The 27871-nt window shown below is 40.0% G+C and overlaps 2 protein-coding genes across 3 annotated transcripts in view; both read right to left on the reverse strand.

Moving 5' to 3' along the window:
* Nucleotides 1–3012, reverse strand: part of dhx32b (DEAH (Asp-Glu-Ala-His) box polypeptide 32b) — a 24441-nt gene extending 21429 nt beyond the window's left edge. For both annotated transcript variants that reach the window (XM_034184707.1, XM_034184706.1), the window contains exons 1-3: nucleotides 2755–3012; nucleotides 2461–2654; nucleotides 742–1117 (exon numbers count right to left, since the gene is read on the reverse strand). In XM_034184707.1, coding sequence (XP_034040598.1) covers nucleotides 742–1117; nucleotides 2461–2654; nucleotides 2755–3009 — 825 coding nt within the window. In that variant the 5' untranslated portion in view covers nucleotides 3010–3012. The remainder of the gene's footprint in view (nucleotides 1–741; nucleotides 1118–2460; nucleotides 2655–2754) is intronic.
* An 8509-nt stretch (nucleotides 3013–11521) lies between these two features.
* The window catches only part of adam12 (ADAM metallopeptidase domain 12), a 195970-nt gene continuing 179620 nt past the window's right edge, over nucleotides 11522–27871 (reverse strand). Inside the window, exons 19-23 of the mRNA XM_034184356.1 lie at nucleotides 27607–27742; nucleotides 24603–24711; nucleotides 18399–18650; nucleotides 12621–12796; nucleotides 11522–11882 (exon numbers count right to left, since the gene is read on the reverse strand). Coding sequence (XP_034040247.1) covers nucleotides 11831–11882; nucleotides 12621–12796; nucleotides 18399–18650; nucleotides 24603–24711; nucleotides 27607–27742 — 725 coding nt within the window. The 3' untranslated portion in view covers nucleotides 11522–11830. The remainder of the gene's footprint in view (nucleotides 11883–12620; nucleotides 12797–18398; nucleotides 18651–24602; nucleotides 24712–27606; nucleotides 27743–27871) is intronic.

The following is a 27871-nucleotide window of genomic DNA, read 5'->3' on the forward strand; positions in this document are numbered from 1 at the left end:
ATAGAGGATATTTAGAATGGTTATTTCAAGGTGTAAAAATACGCCTGTGCCTGATATTAAACACAACTATGAAGTCACATATCAACTTTCTTTTGGTCACACGACCTTTGAGTTTGAGTCACCTTGAAAGGTCAAAGTCATAACTATTTAACCCTTGATGAAACATCGGGGCCTCACAGAACCATATATTATGGCATCACTGAGTCACCAGTAATAAGTGTTCATGAATCAGTGTTAAAGATGTAAGGTGCAGACGCTACACTCTGAGTGTTCTGGCTACTTATCACCCGGGGCATCAGCAAACCGGACAGCTGGGTATTGTTTTCACATGTCTGTGTGTGTGTCTGTGGATAACATAACTCAAAAAGGATGGACAGATTTACTTCAGACTTGGTGGGAATATTATTTGGATAGATATCTAGAAGTGATAGTTTCATCAGAAGTCAGTCAAGTAAAAAGTGGCTCGAAAAATATATCTCAACAACCAAAAAGCCCAGATGGGTCGAACTTGGTGGGAATATTAATTTGATAGACATTTAGAAGTGATTCGATTTTGAAGTTGTTTGTTCAAAAGACAAAGAAAACATGATCCAGAAAACAGCTTTTTTGTTGTACATTTCAACAACCAGGAAGCCCAGATAGATGATCTAAAGCATATACTGATCAGCAAAAAATTTGGGACATGGTGTGTGGAGGTATGTATACATCAGTCCTGTGACATCTTTCATTATTTATTTTTACCTGTGGCGTCACCAAAAACACCACTATGTCTCCCTGGTCCTTGGAGCGGTGGATCTCCAGCACTAGATGGAGAGCAGAACAGAAGTAACCATCAGCAGTGCTGCTGTGCACCACCTCCCCGACACCCGCGTTCTCCAGGTGGATCTGACTCAAAGCCGACCCGCTCAAATAGGAAAGGTGCTTTGGACCAGGGTCAGCTGCAGTGAGGATGACCACACGGAGCTCTGGTCTATCCAGGGCGATGTCCTTGAGGAGTCCCAGGAGAACATCAGTGGCCACAGTGTGCTGGTGGGCCTGGTCTATGAGTACCACACCGTAGCGCTCAAGCAGAGGGTCTGACATCATTTCCCTCAGCAGCATGTCATCTGTGCAGTACCTGCAGACAGCGAGAAGAGGTGCACGTCAGAGGAAGCACGTACGTGCACATAAGGGCGGCAGCAGTGACATTAAAGCTGAATTACGAGTCTTAGTCAATGGGCCAAGCAGGTTTATTGTACCACTTAAAGTGACAAAACGACACTTAGAATCCAGCCTCAGTGTATCATGGCCTACACAAAAATGTAATACAGCCATCTCAGGGTGGCAGCTGTACCCAGGTAGGGGTCAATGAAGGATTACACAGGGGTAAAAATTTAAAAACACTCCAATCATATTGAAAACTATACCACATTATTTATCTGATCATAAAGATTCCAAAGAAGTATAGTTTGGACTATCTGTGATGGAATCTTCTGGAGTTAAGGGGTAAAAACAGCAAAAATGGTGATAAAGGTCAGTTTCAGTTTGTACAGGGGTCAAAAGTTAAAGTTGCTCCAGTTTCACTAAGAAGTGATGCAGATTATTGTTTGGGTTAATAGGGTTCTAAAAAGGAATAGTTTGCACCATGTGTCATACTTAGTTATCATGTTGCAGAGTAACATACGTCACATGGACGTTGACCTCGTTGTTTGACCTTTACTTTGGAGACCAAACATCCAACACAGTCAAAACTATTCCATTTATTAATCCTTTTATTTCAACCAACAATTTGCATTTTTTTTTTTTTACTGAAATTGGAGCAACTCTAACTTTTGACACCTGTACATACTGAACTCACCTTTGTCACCATTTTTGCTGTTTTTACCCCATAACTCCATAACTTTCAGTCACAGATAGTCCAAACTATACCTCTTTGGAATCTTTATGATCAGACAAATAATGTGGTATAGTTTTCAACATGATTGGAGTGTTTTTAAATTTGACCTCTGTGTAACCCTTCATTGACCCCTACCTACCTGTCACCTTAAGCAGTACCGATTAGGTCAAAACTGATGACTGGCTCATGGACTATCTGTATTCTGAATGGAATGTAGACTACAGTCAGGACCCCCCAGCTCACATCAGCACCACATCTTAAAGAAAAACACTTCGTCTGCACTTCAGCTTTGCCCCGGTTACATTAATTTACTCTGATAATGAATCCAGCGAGTGGATCTTTTCATTTGATCACTCGCCCATCAATGTGCACAGTCCTTTTGTTGCTGGCTGACTTATGAGAGAGTGCACAGGAGGGTGTGGGACATGTGTGCAGACAGGGAGCTGGGCAGCTGCAGAGGGGCCCCTGAAAAGAGGCCCCTGGAGCCTTTTGTTCACTTGTGTTAGGAGCATAAAGAAAAGGCGGGGTGGCTCAGCTACGTGTGGCGACGCACAAAGAGAAGAATCTGACAAAGAGTTCTGCACCTGAGGACTGTGTCAGCAGTGCAGCACGTCTCCAGGGGAATGCTGTACCCCACCTCATGGCCGATGTTGACATCCATCTCGTCGGCCACTCTCAGAGCGAGATCTACCACCTGCTGTGCGTGGATCTGCGTGCACACCACCACGCCGTGCCGAAAACGGACCGTGAGACAGAATTCGGCACACCACTGGGGAATCTGTTTCAAAATAAGGGAGTGAGGTTGTTTACGTCTTAGATCCTAAGTGGGCTTTAATGCTTCTGTGAAATATGCAATTGTTTCCACAGCGAATACTCACTTGAGAACTTCGGCCAGTTTTGGCAGAACCACTGATGATGACAAACTGACCTTTGGCCAAAGAGTCCATGAGTTCACACTTTGATTTCCACACGGGCAGCTCTTTCCTTTCTTTCAGCAAGTTGTAAAATCTGGAGGAGTACGGCAGTCCATCAAAGGGATTCAGCTCCAAAACATGATCATATTCTTTGTGCCCTGAACTCAAAGCCTCCTCGTCTGTGTCTGAAGAACAGACAGAGTACTCCTCTGCAGCCATCACGTCCTGCGCTGTCATCATTTGTGAGCCGCAGTCACAGGACCTGCTCGGGGAAAATAGTTTCACAGCAAAGCGCTCATGCAAACGGATGAGGCGGCCAGGTCAGAGGAGTCATGTGACCGCTGATCCCACAGAGGGGTGGGCGTCAACACATGACGCACCAGAATTAAGGCGGGGGGGGTGTATACACAAGTACTACATAATATATAACATTTAATTTTCCATTGTGGTTTAGTTTATGAAGATACAACGTGATTTATGTCGGTGGTTAAAAAAAGTTTCAACAAAGTATCAGCTTTTTCTTCTGCAGAAGAAACACATTTAATTCTATTTACATATTTATTACAGCTGTACACAAGTGTCTTTTTGAAAAATTAAAAAAAATAATAAATGTCTTAAATTTCACAGCGAACCTGCTTTTATTTGCTGTGTTTGCGGGGTTTTTTGTTGCCTATTTATTGAATGAAATTCAGTCTCTCCACTGTTGCCATTCCACTTCAATTACTTTCATCATAGCTAAAACAAACAAATGCAATAATAACATTCATAGTACATTTTTAAAATGTATTTATTTAGTTTAATCTTTCCTCATAGATTAGCATCTTAAACATGATGCATCATGTTTTATTTTTAGAAATCCCTGTCCGTTGTGTGTGTGTGTGAGAAGTAATTACAATGCTTTAAGTGGCTCTGTTTGTCTGTTTGTGTGTGTTTCCACATTTGGTAATACATGCAATGGAGTGTAACTAGCCACACGAAACCAGAGATATGTATTATCGGACCAGTAGCTGAATCGGAAAATTGACCAAAAACAAACAAACAGATAAATTATATTTTTTTCTTTAAAAAAAATGAATTCATTAGAAAGTTTAATAAATAAGTAATAATAATTAAAAAAATACCTATATTTATGTATAGGATTATCAAAAGGAGTTTGCACAGCTATGTTTTGTTAATGTATAGTTAGTATGATAAAAATCAGTCATTTCTTTATTCATAAACCAGTACTTATATGATAGGGTAAATAACATCAGCTGAACATCGAGCGCCTTGGGGCAACTGTTTGTTGTGATTTGGCGCTATATAAAAAAAAGTGGATTGATTGATTGATTGAATATGTTTATGCCAAAATGACCAGTGGTGACCAAAATAAAAAAAAAAAATTGAACAGATAAGAAAATTTTCATAGAATATCTCATAACTGCCATATCCACTAGTTGTGTGACTGTGAATGAAGTCTGCTATCTCTGATCACATTGTTTCTGGTGGTATTCCAGCATCTGGATGACAACTGAAGTTTTAAACTAAAGACAGTAAATCAAAACTCCAAAACTGGTTTGAAACATGTAAAAAGATTAAGACATTTCAAAGTGAAGAACTATCTGCATTATACAGTAGTCTGCTCGCATAAACTGATAAACCATGGAAGAAGGAGGCCTTGACCCCCAAAACGTGAATCTGCTGCAAATCGTGACTTATCTCTTATCTTTTGGGGGGGGGGGGGGGGCACAAATCGGCTGTTTTGTAAATGATGGTGCATTGTAATTGGACACAAATGTGGATTTTTCCCTAAGCTGGAAGAATGCGAAACTTAAGATAACGAATTGTGAATATGTGCGAAACATAAGACAAATCATGAAGAAATTCACATTTTGCACGATGTGCATTCACATTTTATGAGATTTGTTTCAGCAGTCACGTTTTGCAATTCACTGTTTGCACATAATTTACAATTCGCAGTAGATTCACAGTTTGGGGGTCAACAAGCTTCTCTCACTGGTCTCCTTACATAGTTTTGAAAATTGCCTCCTCCAGACATATTTAACATACAGTACCCCATTTCTTAATGATTCATGCAAATGAAGTCCAAGAAATAGTCAGTGACTTACAAATGTTCATGTATCCATATGAACTTATGACCTCTAAAAATTGAGGGACAATGTTTACAAATCCATTTCATTTTTAAATGCTTAATGTGATATTTTTTAAAGCCCTTGAATTAAAGCTAAAGGTGTGCATGGCAAGAAGATCTTGACTGGTTCATTTCAGTGCCACTGTGGTGTCATACAGTCAAAATTACACACACAGTGTTACTGTCCAAATACTTATGGACCTGATTCTACAAGTTGGAAGTGGGAACAGTGACATTTAAGAGGAATATTCAGAAAGAAAATGTCGATGCTCTCATTATTTGTGAAAGGTCAGAATTCCCAAAAGGCTTGGAAATACATTCTCACACCATGCAAATGACTAATGATGGATGATGTCACACCCCCCCCCAACACACACACACACCAAAAACATTTATTAACTGTAGAAATATATCCATACTTGTAATACCCAGTGATTTCTGGCAGGTGGCAGTATTGATCAACTATTACAATCTATTAAAACTGTTCAGCAGTGCAGAGCCACATGAGACATGTCAAGTTCTACAGCCCAAAATCAAATAAATTTGGGATGTTTAGAATATGAAATAAGAGAATGGTGGTGGTGGTGGGGGTAATGCAGTGATTCCTCTATTTACATTGCAGACAATAAGCAAGTTGCTTCAGCTTCTCCCTTTATTTCCCTCAGGGTCGCCCGAGTATGCCCCAGGAACTAGAGATGGGCAAAGGGATGCCCATGTTCCACCTGGCTGTGGCAGAGAGATGGTTATTTTAGAGATGGGGGAATGGAGTAGTTGTCTGCCTGGGTAGTTGTCATCCAGGACCCAAGGTGGTTCCATGGTGCTGTGGATGCAGCAAACTGCAGCACCAGCACGTACTCTCAGACTCGACTAGACCCTGGACAAGGGTAACATAAACTAAGTTTTTGTACAGTAAAGTGTTCAACTACATTTGTGAATACAGCTCTGTAGTGCAGTGCTTAACAAAGGCTTCCAGCTGATATATGGTTATATCAGCTATCGATGAATGACTGTTCTTGATACATTGCTGTCTGAAGGAACAAGATCACAGGTGTTCATTTTAGGCCTACGGCCTTGCTCTTTACGCATGGATATTCCTTGAAATGCTTTGCCTCAGATCTTCAGTGAAATAAGAGAGAAGATGAAGGGAAGGAATGGAGGGCAAGCAGTTAAGTGTGCTTTTATTTAGAGTGGAAGGTCCCCGGTTCAAGACCTCCCCTGCCTATTCTCCATGTAATGATGGAGTTGTGTCAGTAAGGGCATCTGGTGTGAAACTTGTTCCAAATAAACATGCTGATCCACCCTGGACCTGCTGTGGCGACTCAGAGTAAGACCCCATCAATGCTCAACCTCATCTGCACACGACTTGTTCATGAATGTGGGAAAAGATGAAAATTTTAAAATAAAATCCATCATGACATGCAAAGATGCATCCTTCTTGTTTTCTTTTTAAATTCAGAGTTAAATATAAGATAAAGCACTAACAACAGTCAAAAAGCAAATTTTATTTGACTCTCTGATGTCATAAATAAAAGCTCTTGGTTTGACTGCACTGTGGTTCTGAAAGTGTTTCATATTAAACATTTATGTGTCAGTGGGGTGCAGCCTCAGTGTCCTCTTTTCAGTGGGATTGTAAAAACAGATAAACAAAAAAAGAAAAATTAGGGGAGAAAACTGAGATGGCTGACATACAATATTTTACATTGTACAATGGATTTTCAACATGTTACAATTTTGCAACTCAACGTATTACATTTAGAATTTAGAATTTAACAATTATCAAACACAGCACTAACAAATATTTGCTCAGCATTTACTCTGACTGTGCCAACTGTTATATGGTGAAAAAAAGAGCACTGCAGTGTAGCTGTACACAGCATTACTGATACAGATATGCAACTGACTTCAGTCAGTGTGTGGCGAGAAGACACTCATGGTATGTGGAGATGCTGCACAACAAACATCATCATAGTCATCAGTGACGAGAAAAACAACGGCACTGAAAGTCTTTAAATCAAATTCTGCTGTGCTTAACAGCATGTCAACACAAAGGTTCCTGTGTGTGTGTGTGTGTGTGTGAGCTCAAGTTCAAGAATAAATCAGCCGCACAAAGAACGGTAAGAATACTGCGTCTGTGAAAAATGACGGGGCAGATATGGTCGGAGGTGCGCGAGAAGGGCTTGGAATGCTCACAGAGCTGAAGTCATCTCGCTTGGCTCAAGGCTCAAGCGAGTGAAAGACAAAGTTAAAGGAGAACTCTGGTGTTTTTCAACCTGATGTCTTTGAGTTCATCTTTTCATTCATGACTTCTTGATACTACTGATTAGCGGTGGGATCAGCTAACCTAAAGGTTAGCTTTGATAATCGCTAATCCATTAACTGTTATAACATTAAACCGATAAACTACCTAACATTTAGCTGAAGCTACCGCTAACCACTAACTTTTATATGACTTTAGCTTAGACCCAGTTTTTTGGCTATAATACTTTGAAAAACAGACTTAAAGAGCTGAAATTTTAAACTGTTGACACGTAAACACAGAAGCTTCCCAAAAATACGTTTTAGCATGTCAAGACAAGATGATTATCTAGATGTACATAAATAAACTAAATAGCAGTTTACATTCAACATACAGTTTATTCACAGTACAGAATGTATTAAACAAATAAATACAATGAAATAAAAATGCTCATGGAATATCATTTTAATAATAATTAATGCATTTACTCTGACCGGACTTCATGCTCCATCTTCTTGAAGTGATGCTTTTGGCCTTCATACAATGTGTCAATTTTGCTTATTGGTTTAGTGTATAAGCTCCAAAAGGAATAAACATATGGTTTTAGGTTTTACTTTTTATTTTTATTTTTATGTGAGCTGGTTTAAAATGAGTAGAACTAAATGTAGGGGAAGCTAATGGCTTTCAAATTTTACTGAAAAGTTAACCTGCTAATTCACCCTATTGACGTTTTCAAATCCCGCAAAACCTCGGAGAGGTCGCCACGCTGCGAGATCTCAGTAACACTGAGAACTGCACTGAGATGCTCTGATCACGGTGCACTTTAACCGCTGCACATGGACGACACCATTAACATCGCAACATAAAACTATTTTTATATTGTGCCTAACACTCTCGTGAATATATTCTGTAGGTTTTTAGACATTGTCATTGCGTTTATTTTATGTAAACATGCGAGAATCACAGGCTGTCTCTCCGTTATTTTCAATGAGAGCTGCTGTGAGCTACGCTCACTTCCTGATCATGTCGTTCTTGGGGAAAGTGAAGTTGCTCTTTAACGTCTTGATTATTGTTCTTTACAACACAGTTTGTCCTCTTTGTTTGAGACTCATATATATATAATATGTCTGAAATTCGGTTTGCGTTTATTAAATTCCACGCAGATTAAATATAACAGACACGGATTATTTGTTGTAATTGTTTTAGCAAGTTTTCACTGTATCATGCAGCAGTCTCTTATTAACGTGATGAAAAGCATAAAAAAAGAATGACATTTTTGTCGTATAATATTAATTTATAACTGTTATCGTTTTGATTCTCTATATGTTGTTTGACTGCAGCGACTCCCTGGCATGCAAGGGATTATGGGATACGTCAATAGGGCGAATGAATAGCTTTGCTAATTAGCAGTTTGCCGAAATGACACCCTTGTCTGGGCATCGCCATGTTGAGAGCCCCACCTGCACTGAGTTACGATGAACACATTAATGTATAAAGGTGTGGAGTGCAGGTGACTCAGCGTGTGACAAAAAATGCCTTAACATGCCCTCTCTTCGAGTCCAAAGCACCAGATAACAGGCTAGCGTTGATTAGGGTGTTTATTAAATCATATTTTTGTAGACTGCGCGGTGGTTCTCTTAACGGTTTATGTTGGTGTGCACAGTAAAAGTGATGAGCTGCATATTTCTTCAGTAATGATGCATTAAGTAGACCTACCCATAGCTGTTGAAAGTGCTAACACCGTTAGCATACAACATAAAATCAGACAAGAGTTTCACTTGGAGGCTACGACAGAAGGAGTCACTGGGCTCAGCCCGTCACAGCAACCATGCCAGCACTTATACAAAATTTTATGGATTAAATTGTCTTAAATTGTCTTTAATTGTCCCCCCCCATACAGTTGTCATGGAGGAAGAAATTATCTATAGAGACCAAAACGTTTTCTTGTAGCAAGCTGTAAACATGTTTATTTCTGATCTAAATTTGGACATTTTAAAATGGGCTTCTTGGGGAATGTGCTCTGTGTTGGAGGCAGCCTCAAGTGGCCAGTCAAGGAACTGCACTTCCGGTTTGGGGTCAAAATACAGGCTTGAGTGCTGCCGCTTCTGCTTATCACTGAAGACGAGAAATTGCAATTAGAGGTGCCTGATAGCAGGGAGAGGATGCCTACGGAGGTGAACATTAATTGCTGATGAGTGGCTCATTCTTGTAAAACAAGCCTCTCATTTGCAATATACTTATAATAACTCAGTGGAGAGCAGCGCCACAAGATGAACTGAAGGCTAAGGTAAGCCACCAGCTGTATAACCAGTCATTTTTAAAAGTTTCTTTACATTTGGGCCCAATCTCAATTCTCTTTTGTACCCCTTCCCCTTGGCCCTACCCCTACCCCTTTAAAACAAGGGGTAAGGCGAAGTGGTATGCCTCTAGCCCTATGAATTGAAACACCCCTCCGCCTGACACCCCTCCGCCTTAGGGAGGGGAAAAAAACCTGCCTGTCTCAAACTGCCGTCTTCACTGTTTGTCAACATGGTAACCGAAGTGAAACTTGTTGCGGTCGCCTGTTTGCTCTTTTTATTTTCTCGCCTTTCTGAGTAAATGCATAGAAATAGAAGAAGTCGCAGATTTCTTCGACACATCGCAATCATGTCGGAGAATTTTGTGGTATTAATAATTTAATTAATTTGTAATTTATAATAATAATTAATAGTATTAATAATTAATTAGTAATTAATTAATGTTAATACTGATAATAGTCATTAATAATAGTAATAATTAATATTGTTAATTGATAAATCATTAATTGATTGATTAGTAATTAATTAATGAATTAATTAGTAATTAAAATAAACACTTGAAATATATCAGTCTGTGTGGAATGAACGTATACATTATGCAAGTTTCACCTTTTGAATGGAATTACCGAAATTTTCTTATTAGGAGACGAGTGTGCTCAGGGCTTCCTGTTTGTTTACAAAATACACACACGTTACAGACCTTGAAATCCAACAGCAGGGATCGATATTATCCAAACAATTATGAACATACAAATTAACGTGCTTATCTTTTATCATGATTTTCTCCATTGTGAGATATAAAAGTGTCTTATCGTAGCGTTCGTGTGTATATGTATTATAAAGCCTCAGCACACGAGCGAAGTTACGATATTCTTCAGAACGTCAATATACGCAACATGCATCCAGCAGCATACACGTAGCTGTCATAGACAACTGCCTGTAAAGTTTTTTGGCTATAACTTTCTAAACAACGTAACATGTAATGAAAGCCACTTTGATTTGTGCGGCTCTGGGTAACGTTTGTTTCTTTGGAGAGCGGTATGCTCCTCCTACCCCTCTAAACGGAGTGTGCTTCCAGATTCACTCCATTTGGAGGGGTTTGTAGCCCTCCGCCTACCCCCTGCCTCGCTCCAAAAAGAGAACTGAGACACCCGTCTCTCATGCCCACGCAAAACGGAGGGTAAGGGGTAAGGGGAAGGGCCGAGAGGTAGAACTGAGATTCAGCCTTAGTGAGGTAAACATGTGCACAGTTACATGTGGTACTTCCCATGCTACCAGACGGTTCTAAAGACTTTCTCACCTCTTCAGCGATTTACTGTGCTTTGTACAAATACAATAGGTAGCTGGCTAGCCTATGATCATTTTTACATTCTAAATTAATACTGCAATGGTTAAAATCATTTTTGTCCAAAGTGAAAAGATAAACACAAAATGTTTAAGAATGGAGTCCAGGTTTAAAAATACTGGAGTTCCCCTTGAAGGCTGAATTTTTTTTCTCTCCCCAGTGGTGTTCTAATTCTCTGGAAAACAACCTGTCAAGAACCTGCAGCCTCTGCCAGCATCAGGAGCAGCGCACATCCAGCAAATGCCCCAAGCACTCCGTCATAGGCAGAAAAACTTGCAAAAGGGAACTTATAAGGGAATAAATGAAGCAGGAACAAGCAATTCAGATTCCTCCCATTATAAAAAGGAATCACACCTCAAAACACTTCATGTGATTTCAGAGTGGGTCTGATGATGAAAATACTTTAAGCACTCAAAAGGATTTTAAAAGCTAAAGCGGCATCATTTAACATACGGCATCGTGCCGTCGTAGATGAATCAGTCGAATGTGCACCGTGTTGTGCCTCATTTCCTTTTATCTTTTAGTCTAAAGCAAAACATTTAAGCAGTTTCTTGGTGTGTGTGTGTGTGTGTGTATATATATATATATATATATATATATATATATATATATATATATATACACACACTGTACACACACTAAATTATTTTTTTTAGCACTTTGTCAATGTAAAAAAAAAAAAAAAAAAAAAAAAAATCGCCAAATAAAATAAATGTACTAAAATTAGTTTGTTTTGTTTTTCTTTTCTTGTGAAACATGACAAAACAAACAAAAAACAACAACAACTTTGCATCAGAGTCTTCTGTGAACAATGTAGTAATCTTGAAGTTAAATAATTAAATACTTATTGGTACCTGAGCAAAGACAACATAGCACCTTATGGAGGCGTAGCACCAAGGTGTGACGTTCGCCTCCTTTCTAGAAAAACTCTGACACTGTCCAAAAGGTGATACAGAGTCTCAGGAAGTAGTGCAAATCAAGAATGTCCCTGTCTGCCACTTGGAGATCCTCTCATCGTTGATGTTATGTGCTCAGCAATCCTTTTGAGTCTTTGGTGGTCTGTAGGGCAACACTGGCGCTGGCCTGAAATGTGAACAAAATCAGGAATAGACAAGGTCATGGATTACCTTCTAAGATGATATGCTAAAGTCTAAATAAACAGCAGGGTGGGGTGGACCCTGATGGGACTGAACCCCCTTCCTCCACAAAAAAAGAAAGAATTCTAGAATTCCAATGCACCAGAATGTTTTCCATTTGAAATCCAGTTTTGTCAGTCACCAGCCCTCTTTCACTGATCCTGTCCCATAGCACCCCCAGGTCCCACAGTTCCCATGACACATTATTTACGCAATGCAATGGGAACAGATGAACAACTGCATTTTGTGTCAAGATGCATTTTGTGTCATTAATCAGTTAACTTTGGTTTGCTAACTTGACTCAAACTGGAATGTTTCTTTGTTGCACAACTATGTTCCAGAACCTGTTTTAGAAACAGGAGAATCCAAAGGAAAATGTGGAGAACAGCTCAAATGGAGAGCAACCATAACTCTATGTTTTTTGTTGTTAACTACATAGTTTTTATATTGTTTACCTGCTACTCACTCCAAAGTGTCCAAATTTGTATTTGTGTCCAGTCAGAATGACTGCTACTCTTAGCTATTATCTATTTTGTGTTGTATGGTTGAATTAATAACATTTATGTTATAGACACTTTAAAGTTAATTTAAAATACATACACCATCACAAAGCCCCACCAAACAAACTTCTAGAGCCACCATGTTAACAACACATTTTTGAAGTTTTTATTCCACCACAACCAACCTGTTTGGTAAAGGGATAGTGGGAAGAGGCCTTGGCACATTGGGGATGGGTACTGGGAGGGGTCCAGTCCCAGGGATGTGGATTCTGGCTGTGGGGGAACTGTGACCAAGTCGAGAGCTTCTCCCTATTGGGTCAGCAGGAAGAGGCTTCTGGGGCGGACTTGGCTTCTCAAAGTCCTGAAGAAGACAGGACACAGTTAGTTTCATTATTCAGGTCATTATGTTTAGGATATTTGTAGCCGCCAACTCCAGTGGAGCAGGTGACACTTTTGCTCCCCCATAGGCAGTAGTGATACAACACTGATACCCCACAAACAACTGGACCCCTTTTCATTAAGTAGACTGTTTCCCTTGCAAAGGAGCAGTATCAAGAAAAAGTAAGCCCTACATAGTCCGTGAGGTTCCATGGCTGTCTGGATTCTGATGTGTGAAGCGAATGACAGTCAACAGCTCCCAGCCTGATGCAGATTACTTCTCCAGTTCAGGCCAGTACCATTTACAGCTGGATGACCTGAGACAATCCAGATGAAGTGTCTTGTCCAACAACAGGTTAGGCTTATCCCATTGTGCTACCGTGGCAACAATATTAAATAAATAACAATCATGAAAGCTTATCAAACTACAGGTGAGCCCAGTTAACTCACGCACGCGTAAATCGCGATTTGGCTTTACTCGCGGTCAAGTTGTGGACCCAGAAAATTCAGACTACTGTATAAAAGTTAATTTTGATTCAACTGTTTTTGGGAGGGATCGTCAGTGCAGACGATTCTGAATGATTTCTTCTTCCTCGTCCAGCTGCTGCAAGTCAGTGATGAGGGCGTACGATTCTGTGCAAAAGATTCCTGACAATTCAAAGTTTTTGGATGTGACTCAAAATGTGTTGAAGAACTAAAGTTATTTTCTAAAGTCTCACTTCAGCTAAAGAATTGGAACCAGACTTTAAAGGAAATGTTAATGTGTCCACTATTTCTAGGTCAGATGTGACAATCTGATGCTTTTCTCTGTTTGTTATCAACATAAATTACCATAATTGCTTCCTTTTGGATGATTGCTTTGACTTGTAAAGACATTGCCTCTAAAATTTGACTGACATATTTACTTCCTAATCTATCTTATAGACAGTAATTGAAGTAATTGACAAGTTTGTCTAATGAAATGCTACTAATTATTATTACTGTCTTGAGATACACTGCGTGGCAGCCAAAACACAAAAACTGAAAAATGATGGCAAGACATCAACTTCTAAATCTAAGCAGAGATTAGTTGCGATGTGGAGACAACAGCGGACAGGAGTCTCATGGAGGGCACTGCGTTATCAGGCTCTTAACACCAGATGAATCCCAAATCTCATCTTTGTCTTGCTGTGGCAGTGCTCCGAGTGTAGAAAGTTATCTGACAAGTGGAGTCATCGTGTTTACGAATCTGCGGTAAGGAGATGAGGAATGATAAACATCTGCTGTCACACAAACACACGCCTCAGCAACAAACACACACACTCTCTGAGAAACCACAGGGAACAAAACTGAAGCATGAAGGTCACAGATAGCAGCGAGAGTCAGAAGGTGGTAAATCACTCATGGAATGACCGAGTCGGCCACATTTACATGCAAGGTTAAACTGTCAAAAAAAAAAAAACGTGGTGTTTTCTGCATGACCTACAGGGCGGCGATGCAGCAACATTTCACATCCGCCCAAGGTTGCAAAAAGGCACTTTTTTCACCAGGTATACAGCTTCATGATGAAGTGGAATAGAGAAGGTTTTTGTAAAAAAACAAAACAAAAAAACACTTGAAAGTTCAACTACAATTTGCCAGAAGGAACATCAGCGATTCAAGCATAGAATTGATCTGTTTTGTTGAAGAAAGTTCTGCTTTGTGCAACTCCACTCTGAAGGCATGAGTGGTGATGCAATACTCAAAAACCTGCACTGTGCACAATTTCTTCAAACACAGTCACAGAAGTCTATAGCTTCTTCAGGGTTGTCTGGGTGTCTTGGTGGCTTTCCTCTCTAATCTCCTAAATTCAAGACATAATCAGTATCTTGTATCCGTCCTCACTTGTCTGGAGAAAACTGGATGTAAAAGTGATGGTTTATATGTTTCATATTAAAGGGGACACTTACTAATTCACACTGTCATTTTGGCTTTTAGATTTTTATTTCTTTTAATTCATGATGTAAAGATTGCTTTTCACTGTGAGTTTAAAGGGCATCATTTTAGAAATTTTGTTTTGTTTTTTGATGTCCTAAAAAATTTCTAACACCTAAAAGCTCACAGGGGCACACACTTTTTCACACCATATATATGTGTGTGTAGTGCTCAAAATAATTAGGGGAACACTGTTCCCCTAATTATTTTGAGCAATGTAGATAGATAGCTATTCTTCAACATTCTTGAGAAATGTTGCAGTATATAGTAATGACTTTCCAGAAATCTTTCCCCCAAGAAGCCATGCTCAGAGCCAAAAAAGACCTATGACCAAGAATGTGGATGGATGAGAACCAACAAAGGACTGGCTCGCCCTACATGGAACACCCTTAAGGGGTGATTCTTGTGCTTGAGGCAGTTGGGGAGGTGTGGCTGAAGGAAAGCTGGTGGTTTGATCTGAGATGTTGGTGGCTTTGACATATAGTGGCACTAAATTGTTTCTTGTGGATTTTGGAATGCCTAATGCATTTTTAGTCAAACTTAGCAGGTACGGTAGGCCAAAGGATGGGAAGTAGTTATTTAATTTAGGTTGCAATCGGTCAACGTCAGAATTGGAGGTCAGCCCCATGCTACTATATCCAAAAACAGCACATTTTATGGAAATGCGTTTTTCCTGTTAGTGAATATGCTTTTGATTCAGACTGTAAGAAACGGACATTTCTGTCTTACATTTCTTGGAATTGACAACACACAGACAACAGACATATGTCTGCAAACCAAACAACTGTAAGGACAGAAAGATGCAGCTCATGTAGGTGAGAATGAATGAACATGCAGGTCTGTGTAAACATCATTGGTATTTCTAAAAAAAAGAAGCTAGATTTGAATCTTCAGGTGCAAACAAGCCCTTTGAGCCCGACAAATGTGTTTTTGTACAATGCACTGCCTCAGTATTTATGAGAAATTTTCAACGTCTGTTTTTAAGACACCTGTTGGACTATATTTTCTTGTTGAACATTCACATGCATTTAATAAGCATTATGTAAATTTAAAAACCCCTTTAACAAACCTTTAGAAGTGGACAAATCTACAATATACCACAGCACAAACCTCTTCAGTCAACAAGAAGCAAATCATCAGAGGAGTTTAAAAACCTGACGATGCTTTGTCAAACTGAGCTCTTTAACAGCACAGCACCTCTGTTCCTCAGAAAAAAATTCTTATTTGTTGATTTCGGGGCAATACCACTTGCACAGAAAACGATTTGTTTGCCATTCTGTTACAGAAATCTGAACATCAACTGGTACAAGCATACAGAGTGGATTGACAAAAATACACGTACAGCCCATTGTGAGTTTATAGAACACAATCCTCACTCTTGGAAGCGTTCCTACATCGCATATGTGGGACACATTTAATGGAAAACACCTGATTTATGTCCAAAAGACCGTAAAGAAAGAAGTAAAGATGTTAATGGACAGATGTGTCACCTGAAATGCAAGAATAACATTGGACCCATGTGCATTCTAATGTAGTCATTAGCAGAATTCCCCCATTAAACTCCATACGTGCGTTAAACATTTGATGGTGTTCTCACATTTTAATTGAAAATGAAGGATTATGCTGTCAGCAGTGTCTTGAGAAAGCAGCTCCATGAGCTTTGGGTGTACAAACACCTTTGAAAGCCTGGTGAACAAACAAAAAATGTGCAGTCGTCGAGCCACAAACAAAGTGATTGGTCCCCTATTCCTCAAAAGGTGACATTTTGGAGAGAACCAGCTTTCACTAAACAAGCTCTGAGCACTTTTGAGCACAAGACATTTATGTAAAACAATTGTTTTTTTTAAGTAACTTTCATAAGATACACGGTTTGGACATCAAAGGTCACGGTCTTTTTTTGTGGGACTCTCCTATCACTTTCATCCCCCCACCCCCCTTTATTCACGCCTTGACATAAATGCAGGCATTCTCCTCGATGCACACCTGCTCCCGTCAGATCTCAGAGGCAGAGTAGGTCCTGATTAGTACCTGGCTGGGAGAATGTTTGGAGCGGCTATATATGTGCTTCTCTAACTGCAGTTGCGTCAGGAAGGGCATCCACCGTAAAAAACCTGTGCCAAATCCTCACACAAATCTCTACTGGATCCACTGTGGCAACCATGAGGGGCAAACAAAAATTAAAACAAAACAAGCCTGAACATACAATGAGGCAGCACGGTGGGCAGCGCCGTGGCTTAGTGGTTAGCACCGTTACCTCACAGCAAGAATGTCATGGGATTGCTTCCCCTTTGCACGGGTTCCCTCTCGGTCAGGGGTGCTCAAGTTCGGTCCTCGAGAGCTACCTTCCTGATACTCTTAGTTGTCTCCCTGCTCCAACACACCTGAATCCAATGAAAGGCTCATTAAAAGCCTGCTAACGAGTCTTTCATTGGATTCAGGTGTGTTGGAGCAGGGAGACAACTAAGAGTATCAGGAAGGTAGCTCTCGAGGACCGAACTTGAGCACCCCTGCTCCAATTGCTCCGGCTTCCTCTCATTTCCAAAGACATGCAGATTCGGTGAACTGACTTTAAATTGGCTGTAGGTGTGTGTGTGATTGTTTTTGTCTGTCTATATATAGCCTGGCGTCCTGTCCAGGGTGTACCCCACATCATGCCCTATGACTGCTGGGACAGGCTTCAGCACCCCTTGACCCTTAATTTGAGTAAGTAGGTATAGAACATGAATGGGCAGGTGGCCAAGTGGTTAACGTGCTTGGTTTCAGTTCAGAAGGTTCTGGGTTCAAATCCCACCCCTGCCACTTTTCTCCATGTAATGTGGAGTTGCATCAGGAAGGGCATCCGGAATAAAACCTGTGCCAATTCAACATGCAAATCCACCTTGGATTTGCTGTGGCAACCCCAAGTGCAAACAAGGGAGCAGCCGAAGGGACTTACTTAGGTATAGAACATGAATAAATGAATGCAATCAAACAAGATCATTAGAAGCCTTTGGTACGTGGTCTCTTCAGAGGATCCTTGGGTACTGGTGGAATGACTGTGTCAAATGAATGGTTCCTTAGGGAGACTAAGATCAGGAGTAGTACTTGAATTGTGAGGGAACCTGAGGCTTGTCTGGACATGATATAGCACACAGGTGCCTCAGTGTTTAGGATCCCAGCAGCTGCAGAAGGCCAAGCAAAAGCAAACATTTTCACTTTGCTTTACCAGAATCAAAGCCCGGTATCGCAGACTGCCTTTTGGAGCTCAAACTAAAACACCACACTCATGAATAAAGACAGTGAATAAGCTAATCTTCATACTATTCAACACGCCACTTGATTGAACGTAGTGGAAGAGGCAAAACAGCAATGATAAGGACAGCTAGGATCAGGTAAGGCTAACTATCATGTTTTAGAAATGTATTTTTTAAAATATTTTAAAATACAGCCAAAACTGTTAATTATTTCCATCTGGTTGGACTGGGACAATGCAGACGATGCATCTTGTCCAAGACCACTGACAGGTAAAGTGACTGGTAATCAACCCAGTTCTACATATTGTTAGCCTAGCTCCTTATCTTGCTGAGCTACCTGCTCCATAACATCTTGAAATTTGCATTTAAAATTGGAGAAACATTTTATTTCATACAAACCTGTTCCATTCTATATAATGACTGCTGGCGGGGTAGACTGTGGAAAAGCGGCATTCTTGGTGGCGAGGCAGAATCATGGCCAGGTGGCATCCCGTGTTGAGCAAGAAGAGGGGGCAGGAGTGGCTGGCCAACACTCAGAGACACTGGCATAGGATGGCTGATGTGCAGCGGCTGGTAGAGTGGCAGTCTGCGCAGACTATGAGAGTGAAAACTATGTGGAGCAACATGAGACTCTGCATTCAGGAGAGATGGCTGTGGGAAAAGACAGAAAAAAGTTATTTATATCTTGTTCATTACGACAGTACTGCGAATGGTAGGCACAGCTAACCTAAAAATTAATTTTGATTACTGTATAATCTACTAACTAGCTGTTAGCTGACGAGCTGAACTGTGCCAACCACAAACACTTCTACCACCCTGCTCAGCGTCCCACTCTCATTGGAGCGACATCCCTGCTATTTTGGCACTGTGGGGCAGCTCGCCCACAGACTGAGCTCGCTGGACTACTTTCGCCACACTGCTCAGCGTGCCGCTCTCGTTGGAGTGACAACACACAGAATGTGTCTCTTCCCAAATAGATCTCTTTCAGTGCAGCTTCTTGTTCTGAAGTTAAAACCCAAGTCTTTCATCACCAACTGCAAATGGGAATTAAAACATTCCAATCGTATCTTTCTGAGCTCTTCCGCATCAAACTCCATCGTGTCAATGTTTACAATGTGCTTGAGCGATAACAGGTGAAGTTGCTTATAAACTTTAAGTTTCTTAAATATTTATTATGGCCACTCTTAAAACTTCAGTTATCTTTATAATTTTATTACTGGTAAAATTTAGAATTAATTTATACATCGTTTAGACATAATGACGGCAAGTCACGAATGCCATGAAGTTTACATTCTTGGCCGCTGATCACGAATGTGATGATTCAGGACAGAGGCGTCAGGTGTCCTCAGGAACTGCTGCAACCTGTTACCACGCGTTATGCTTAATGGCAGGTGTTGCTGGAGAGTTATCAAGAACCATTACACACAGGCAAGAATAATGTTCCGTGTTGTTGCTATTGCGCGTAACAGCGCATCGTTAAGTTCTGTCACGTTATGAATGAGGCGAATTGTCTCCACACACACCCCCATATTCATCCAACTGTCAGTTGCTGAACAATTCAGATCGCTCCTCAAAATCTAGATTAATCCACAGCAGAAGAACTTTGTGACTGCATGCTTAGTTGGGCTCTGTGCCATGGAGTGGCGCAGAGAGGAGGAGACAGAGAAAGCCAGATGTGTGGCTCCACGTGACTCTTGTCTCGCTCATTTTCCCAAACATCAGGCACATGCAGCAGATGGAACACCTGCAGGAGCACAATGATGAGCACTGGAACGAGACTTTTAGCTGACTTGGCCTCACTGTCCTTCAGAATACTGCAGCAATGAAACTGAATGCGGTGCAGCAGGGTTTAATTGTGCGCACGTCAAAGAAGAACTCTGTCACGCACTATTAAGGATCACCACTAATCAAGACGGATCAACACACTCAGTTGCGACCTCCACGACAGGAAGCAAAATGAGGGTGGTGCGTGACATTCGTGAAACATTTTTTGACAGCCAAAAACATGCTCCACGAAAATCACAAATATCACACACCAACACGCACTATTAAGAAACCTATTCAGATGCGTTAAGTCGCGTTAAGAATGTCAGGAATGTGGCAAGAATGACGCAAATATGACATTCATAACATGTCTTGCCTATGTGTAAATGCAGCATACAATGAGATATGCTCATCATCTCACAGGAATATATCACAAATATCTGGGAACTACTTTTTGTGCAGGAATTCATCAAGCACGTTGGCCACGGGCACATACTAACACAGAATATCCAGAAACTGGATAGTTGTTTGGCCAAAATGAGAGCGTCCACTTTAAGCTTACCATAAGCTAAGCTAGTGAGAGTATGCACTTCTACATCTGACTTTATTTTAGCATTTGAGTTATCGGTCTTGGGAAGAATTTCACCCTGAAAATTCAGTGTTGTGGGAAAAGCACAGACTCTATTTATTTACTTATTTTTGATAACATCCCCAGGTAAGGTTGTTTGGGGCGTGTGCAGGCACAAAGCTCTATTCACTTTATTCAGGAAGTCAGGGTGGGTGGTTCCATTTTGACAAGCAACTTCCGGTTTGCCACTGCGTCAATGATTAGCTACGTGGGAACACAGTACGCTACAAATGTCCAAACATGAGCAGCATTAATAGTTCAGTTCATGGGTGCCACAACAACTGGAAGAAGAGGAAACTATCGCTTTCAGAATGATGTTTTGAACATGAGAAGTGTAGATCTGAGTGCTGTGGACCAGCATTTAACTTTTTCCCTCCTCCATTGAAAGATGGGGATCTCCGGTGCTGGCTAAAGGTGCTGAATTTGAAAAATCCACCCAAACGTCCCTATGGCTGTTCTTTTTATTTTTTTTACTCAGTAGAAATGGTTGGACTATAACGCTCCACTGAAGAAGCTACAGCGGATGCTAGTTAGACAAACGGGTAAGCTGTGTTTGTAGCGTTAGCTGCTATCTAATTTACTCATTTTCTGGCATTTAAAACAACCAAGCACTGCATGAAATAACACCATACGTATATTGACGTTACATAATCTTGGCATTACGGTGGTACTACTTATGGGGTAGTATTTTAACTTGAATGTGCTTTTATATGAGCTTCAGCAGCGCTGTGCGGCGCGAAGCTCGTAGTTCCTCATAGCCAAACCGTCCACGCCGAGTAACAACGCAAAGTAGTTAAAAATAATCGTGGGCCACTTTTTCATGTCATCTTGCCACTCTGTTCTGACCCGTGGGTGAGCCAGAGTCAATCCCTTTGAGCTTTTCAAAAAGGTTTTTGTTTCTACCCATGTAATATCTTCCATTGTTCTATATTGAAAACACCGGTGTTTTCAATATAGAACAATGGAAGATATTAAGACAAAAGTCCTAAGACAAAAGGGAAATGCCTCTGTTGCAAAAGTGGGAGGGGCAAATAAGGTGAATACTCCACTTTAAGCCATAAATATTTCAATAACATATAATGGCTGATGTCAGAAGCAACTGCGAAGCTGTAAAACATTATGAGATTTTAAAAGTATGAAACTGTAAAGGCTAAAGTGTGACCACATGGTGTGTGAGCAGCTGTTTCTCCACCTGCTCCAGAACAAACCATAACGCCTTAAAACGTCTGGACAGCAACTGGCTGATGGACAGCACACACATATTTACCTTCATTACTAAGACGGGTTTATCATCTCACACCCACTGAGTGTGTTCCAATATTTCAGCATAACTGCAATAAAGTATTGAATGTGAAAACACACCTCATTTTGTTTTTCTCATCAAGCCGTTTCCTTCAGTGTTTATTATTTGCCACAAACAAATCAAAAAGTATTTTCTTGTTCCGACAATCAATTGGCTCTTCTCCCTCCTCTTTTTTTTGTGGAAGAAAAAAACTATCACCAACAAACACTGCAGAGGCTCAAATTATCGCACACTCATTCTGTTTTTCAATTAAATTTTCTCTGCCTCCTGTAAACAATTGCACCGTAATTAATATTTCTTCAGGAAACATATACCGAGGATTAATCAATTATTTGGCACATAGTCATCTTGTTTTGTCAAAATGCCTCGAAGTGTGATGAATCTCAGCTGAGGCTGCACGTTAATATGTGATTCTAACGAACACGCTGTGACAGAAGTGAGTAAATACACAACACACACACACACACATACATATATATATATATATATATATATATGTGTGTGTGTGTGTGTGTGTGTGTGTGTGTGTGTGTTCTCCATTCAGATTGCAATAGCCAATCACAGATTAGCCTTTCTGTGCATCATTTACCTGTATTTTGGCATGCCTTGTGCCAGAAAGTTATGTTGGATCCAAAGGGATCCAAAAAGGCAAGGGCCAAAAGTTATATTGGATCGGTTCCCGCTGACCAACAGCGTTAGAGTTTACTGCCAACAGCTAGCCAATCAGAGTGCGGCATACAATTATTCATGAGATGACATCACTAATGACGTAGCGGAGGTCAGGAACTTGCTGACAGATGCTGGTTGAAAAAATGGCAACAAACATGTCAACAACAGCAGAAAATCGTCTGCCAGCGAGGTTTGCTGAGTTCACAGAGGAGGAACTGGTGGAAATACTGAACTCCAAGGATGCCAAAAATACTAAGAAGGTAGACAAGCAAGCTACTGATGCTTTAGAAGCATTCATATGCTGTTCATAACAAAATTAATTGATCTAATTTACTTGACTCTTTGTTGTTTGCTTAATTTGGGAGGGGGGTGGAGAACGTAACAATTGATGGATGGCAAGTCGTCCAACATAGAGAAATATTGGATGAAGAAAAGTTATATTGGACGAGGCGTAGCCGATTTGGACTCCTTACCATCCATTATTTGCATATATATATATATATATATACATACATATATATCCGGAAATCACAATGTATGATTTTTTTAATAATTTATTTTTATGTTACTGCTGCAAATAAGTATTTGAACAGCTGTGAAAGTCAATGTTAATATTTGGTACAGTAGCCTTTGTTTGCAATTACAGAGCTCAAACGCTTCCTGTAGTACCAGGTTTTCACACACTGCAGCAGGGATTTTGGTCCACTCCTCCATACAGATCTTCTATAGAGCTTTCAGGTTTGGAGTTTCAGCTCCCTCCAAAGACCCAGCCATGACCCATCTTCAATGCTCTTACTGAGGGAAGGAGGTTGTTTGCCAAAATCTCGCAATACATGACCCCATCCATCCTCCCTTCAATACGGTGCAGTCGTCCTGTCCCCTTTACAGAAGAGCACCCCCAGAGTATGATGTTTCCACCCCCATGCTTCACGGTTGGGATGGTTTTCTTGGGGTTGCTCTCATCCTCTAAACATGGTAAGTGGAGTTGATTCCAAAAAGCTCTATTCTGGTCTCATCTGACCACATGACCTTCTCCCATGCCTCCTCTGGATCATCCAGATGGTCACTGGTGAACTTCAAACGGGCCTGGACATGTGCTGGCTTGAGCAGGGGGACCTTGCTGCCCTGCAGGATTTTAAACCATGACAGCATCATGTGTTACTAATGTAATCTTTGTGACTGTGGTCCTTGACCAGGTCCTCCTGTGTAGTTCTGAGCTTTCTCAGAATCATCCTTACCCCACAAAGTGAGATCTTACATGGAATCTCAAACCGAGGGAGACTGACAGTCATCTTGTGTTTCTTCCACTTTCTAATAAATAATCATAACATTTGTTGTCTTCTACCAAGCTGCTTGCCTGTTGTCCTGTAGTCCTTGTGCAGGTCTACAGTTTTGTCCTTGGTGTCCTTAGACAGCTCTTTGGTCTTGGCTATGGTGGACATGTTGGAGTGTGATTGAGTGTGTGAACAGGTGTCTTTTATACAGGTAAAAAGTTCAAACAGGTGCAATTAATACAGGTAAAGAGTGCAGAATAAGAGGGCTTCTTAAAGAAAAATTAACAGGTCTGTGTGAGCCAGAATTCTTGCTGGTTGGGGGGTGTTCAAATACTTATTTACAGCAGTAACATACAAATAAATTATTAAAAAAAATCATACATTGTGATTTCCGGATTTTTTTTTTAGATTATGTCTCTCACAGTGGACATGCACCTAAGATGAAACTTTCAGACCCCTCCATGATTTCTAAGTGGGAGAACTTGCAAAATTGCAGGGTGTTTAAATACTTATTTTCCTCACTGTGCGCGTGCGCATGCACGCACACACACACACACACACACACACACACACACACACACACACACACACACACACACACACACACACACACACACACACACACACACACACACACACACACACACACACACACACACACACACACACACACACACACACACACAGTTGTATGCAAAGGTTTGGGCACCCCTGATAATTCATGATTTTCCTTTATAAATCATTGGTTGTCTGGATCAGAAATTTCAGTTAAATATATCATATAGCAGACAAACACAGTGATATTTGAGAAGTGAAACAAAGTTTATAAAATTTACAGTGCAATAATTATTTAAATAAAATTAGGCAGGTGCATATATATATATATATATATATATATATATATATATATATATATATATATATACACACAGACACAAGCCTGAAATGTTTTCCAAATGACTCACCTTAAAAACACTGGATCCAGAAGGTTTGAGTGGAGACATTTGTTGTGGCGTGGTCCTGAACATGGACTGAATCATGCTGGGGGTAGTGGGCCGGTTTGCCTCCATGGATCTGTGAACAATTTCAAAGCATATATTTGCATCATGAACAATGTCAAAGAAAAGTATGATTGGAAATTTATTAGTCTTGTTTGTTTATGATCAGTGTTGCCACAGTTACTTTGAAAAGTTACTTTATTAGTTACTTTTTAGTTACTTCATTAGCAGCTTTATGCAGTTACTTTATTAGAAGCTGGCAACAACAACTAATAAGTAATGTAACTAATAAGGTAACTAGTAATCTAACTCGGTTACTCTTCAGATTGAGCAGTGGTGGGCACAGTTCCGCTAATCTGCAAACTGCTAATTATTGAAGCTAATGTTTTCATTATCAGATTAGCTTTTCAGATAACTTTGAAAACCATCAGCGGACCAATTATCTTCTGATAAATTTTGGTCCGATAATTTTTAGACCGCTAACATATTATTGCAGGCTTAATGAATAAAGCTTTCACAGTTAATAAACAGTTGTGAAGTCTGATATCAAAGATTTTAGAGCCTACCTGTTAAATGTTTTGTAGTAGACGTACAGTTCTATCCTCTGCAGACAGAGGAGAGTTGGTTTCAGGAGAAACTGCTCTATCCTCTGCAGTCAGAGAAGAAGTGGTCACAGAAGAGAAACAAAATGTGTGGGGGGAGGGGGGGTTGGGTCAGTTCTCTTGACACCCTACTACTTAGCCAGCAATATCACCCAAGTCATCCAGAGGCATACAGTTTGAACTTATGGTTAAAATTTTAACCAAACTAATTTTGGACAAGTTATTTAATTTAATGTCACATTTGAAGTTTTATAAAGTGAAAATATCAGATAAATGTTTTAGTTTTAAAGTATTGCGCAAATTTTTAAGGTTTTATTGTGGACATGGTGTGTCCGCAGTGCATTATGGGTACCGTAAAAGTTCACGACAGGAGAAATGCATTTGAGATGCTCTGATCAGGCTCCAAACAAACAACAGCATTAAACCCTTTGTATATTGTGCCTAAAATCCTCGTGAATATATTCTCTGGGTTTATAGATGTTGTTATTGTGTTTCAAACCATAAGTCAAAACTGCTTTATTTTCCAAGACCTCTGACACACTGTGGAACTGCTGTATGCTGTTAAGGAATAATGACTTTTCTTTATTTTTTGTGACAAACTGGCGGTCAGGCTCCTTTTGCTATGGTAGAGTTGAGCTTAACGCCTCTCAACTGCTTCACTGCTGCAAAATTTGTAGCAAACAGGAGCTTCTTGCAGGGGACAAGGCGCACAAAAACAGAAGCGGTGATTCATTGTTTGAGTTTGTTATTGTGGCTCAATTTTGAAAGTTATCGGTTAGCTGTAGCTTCCGATAAGTTTTTAGGTGGTTTATTGGTTTAGCTTTGTAAAAGATAACTTTTCAGTTAGCTGACTAGCTGTTATTGAAGCTAACTTTTTGGTTTGCTGTGCCCACCACTGAGATTGAGTAATCAGCAAAGTAACTAATAGTTACTTTGCTGAGTATTCAATCTTATAAATAACCAAGTTAGATTACTAGTTACATTCAGCAGCTGCCGACAAGGTGTCTGCAGCTGGTAATGAAGTAACTGTATAAAGTAAGTGTAAAATGTAACTGTATAAAGTAACTAATAAAGTAACTTTTCAAAGTTACTTTGGCAACACTGTTTCTGATTACATTTTTATTTGCGGAGGTCATTTTTTTGAACGACGCGTTCTACGTCTAAGTGATGACATCATCATGAAACAACATCGCATCATTCAGCAACTTTTAGCAAAAAATGTGGCAGCTCCTTCAGACAAGAATTTGTTAATATTGCATGTATCAGGAACAGTATAGTGGCTCATCAGTACTTTAAAAATGATCAATATATATGGTCCTGAGTTTGAAAATACACTTCACTGTGCCATTGGTTAAAATAATAAAAAATAATAATAGTAAAATTCATCAACATTCAACTTTTGTGGACTTTACAAATGCACCTTCAAATTTACATTTACATTTATATGTACACAAGTAGCTCCAGAGCTAAATGCTACATGCTTCCTCACACTTCAAGCAATATTTCCAGGCATTTTCCTGCAGGGTTTTCTGCTTGTCTTGTTCACTTGATGTATTTCAGTAAAAAATGAAGACATAAACCTACTTGAATACATACTTTTTAACTCATGGTGGCATAATGCAGAAGGAAATGGTTTTGCATGTTTGGAATATAAAGACACCTAAATTCAACAATACAAGGTGAATATCTGGTTTACAAAACAGCAGGCTGCTCAATTCAGGAAAAATTCACCAGAATTTTAATTTCAGCATGACTGTAAAACTGTTTTTACTGCCCCTTTTAGGTCGGCAGAGCTGCTTCTGGACTGTATATACCTTTTGTACAGTGTAAAGCAGTGTTTCCCAATGTTGGTCCATCAAAGCAGATTTATTAATTCTAAATAACTGTCAGCATTCATTATCTTTTTTCTTCTTCATGACAATATTTTCTTTTAGGTGTTTTTTTTATTACTTTACCTTTTGTGTATTTACAGCAATGTTATCATTTTGTTTATTATTTTCATTAATATTTATTTTTTCCCCACTGGTTCTACTCATTTCAGTATCTTTCATTTCTACTTACATTTTCTGGTCATGTGACCTGGTGTTAAGTCACATGGTTAATCATGTGGCTTCATGGAGGTTTATAGAGTTTGTCTTTGCTGATTGTTACTTTGTCTGAAGAAGGGCCATGGCCCAAAATGTCACTTGGTCAGTATATGAAGTTGAAAGAGTAACTGGTGTATGGACGATTTCTATTTTTGATTGTTTTGCTAATTCTGTCCAGGGCCCAGTGTTTATTTGGTTTGGATGTGGTTTTTTACACTTTTTAAATGAATAACTCATAACATTGTGAGTATGTGTGTGTGTGTGTATGCAAACGTCTGTCACCTGAGTTTCTCCAAGGCACTTTTCTTGTTTGTGAAGAGATGGCGCAGCAGAGTCTTCCTCTTCAGCACAACGACTGTGGCGACGACCAGGAGGCTGACCACGGTAATCAGAACGACCACAGTAATGACACTGTCGGCTGGTGCCACATACGACAACACGCACATTAATACACACACATGCATGTCTACGGCACAGAACAATGACAGGACATATGCAAAGACCGTTACAGGTAGGCTACGGCTGGAGATTGTGATTCACATTTCTC

Source organism: Thalassophryne amazonica, chromosome 13 (genome assembly GCF_902500255.1).
Source record: "Thalassophryne amazonica chromosome 13, fThaAma1.1, whole genome shotgun sequence".
Taxonomy (NCBI): domain Eukaryota; kingdom Metazoa; phylum Chordata; class Actinopteri; order Batrachoidiformes; family Batrachoididae; genus Thalassophryne; species Thalassophryne amazonica.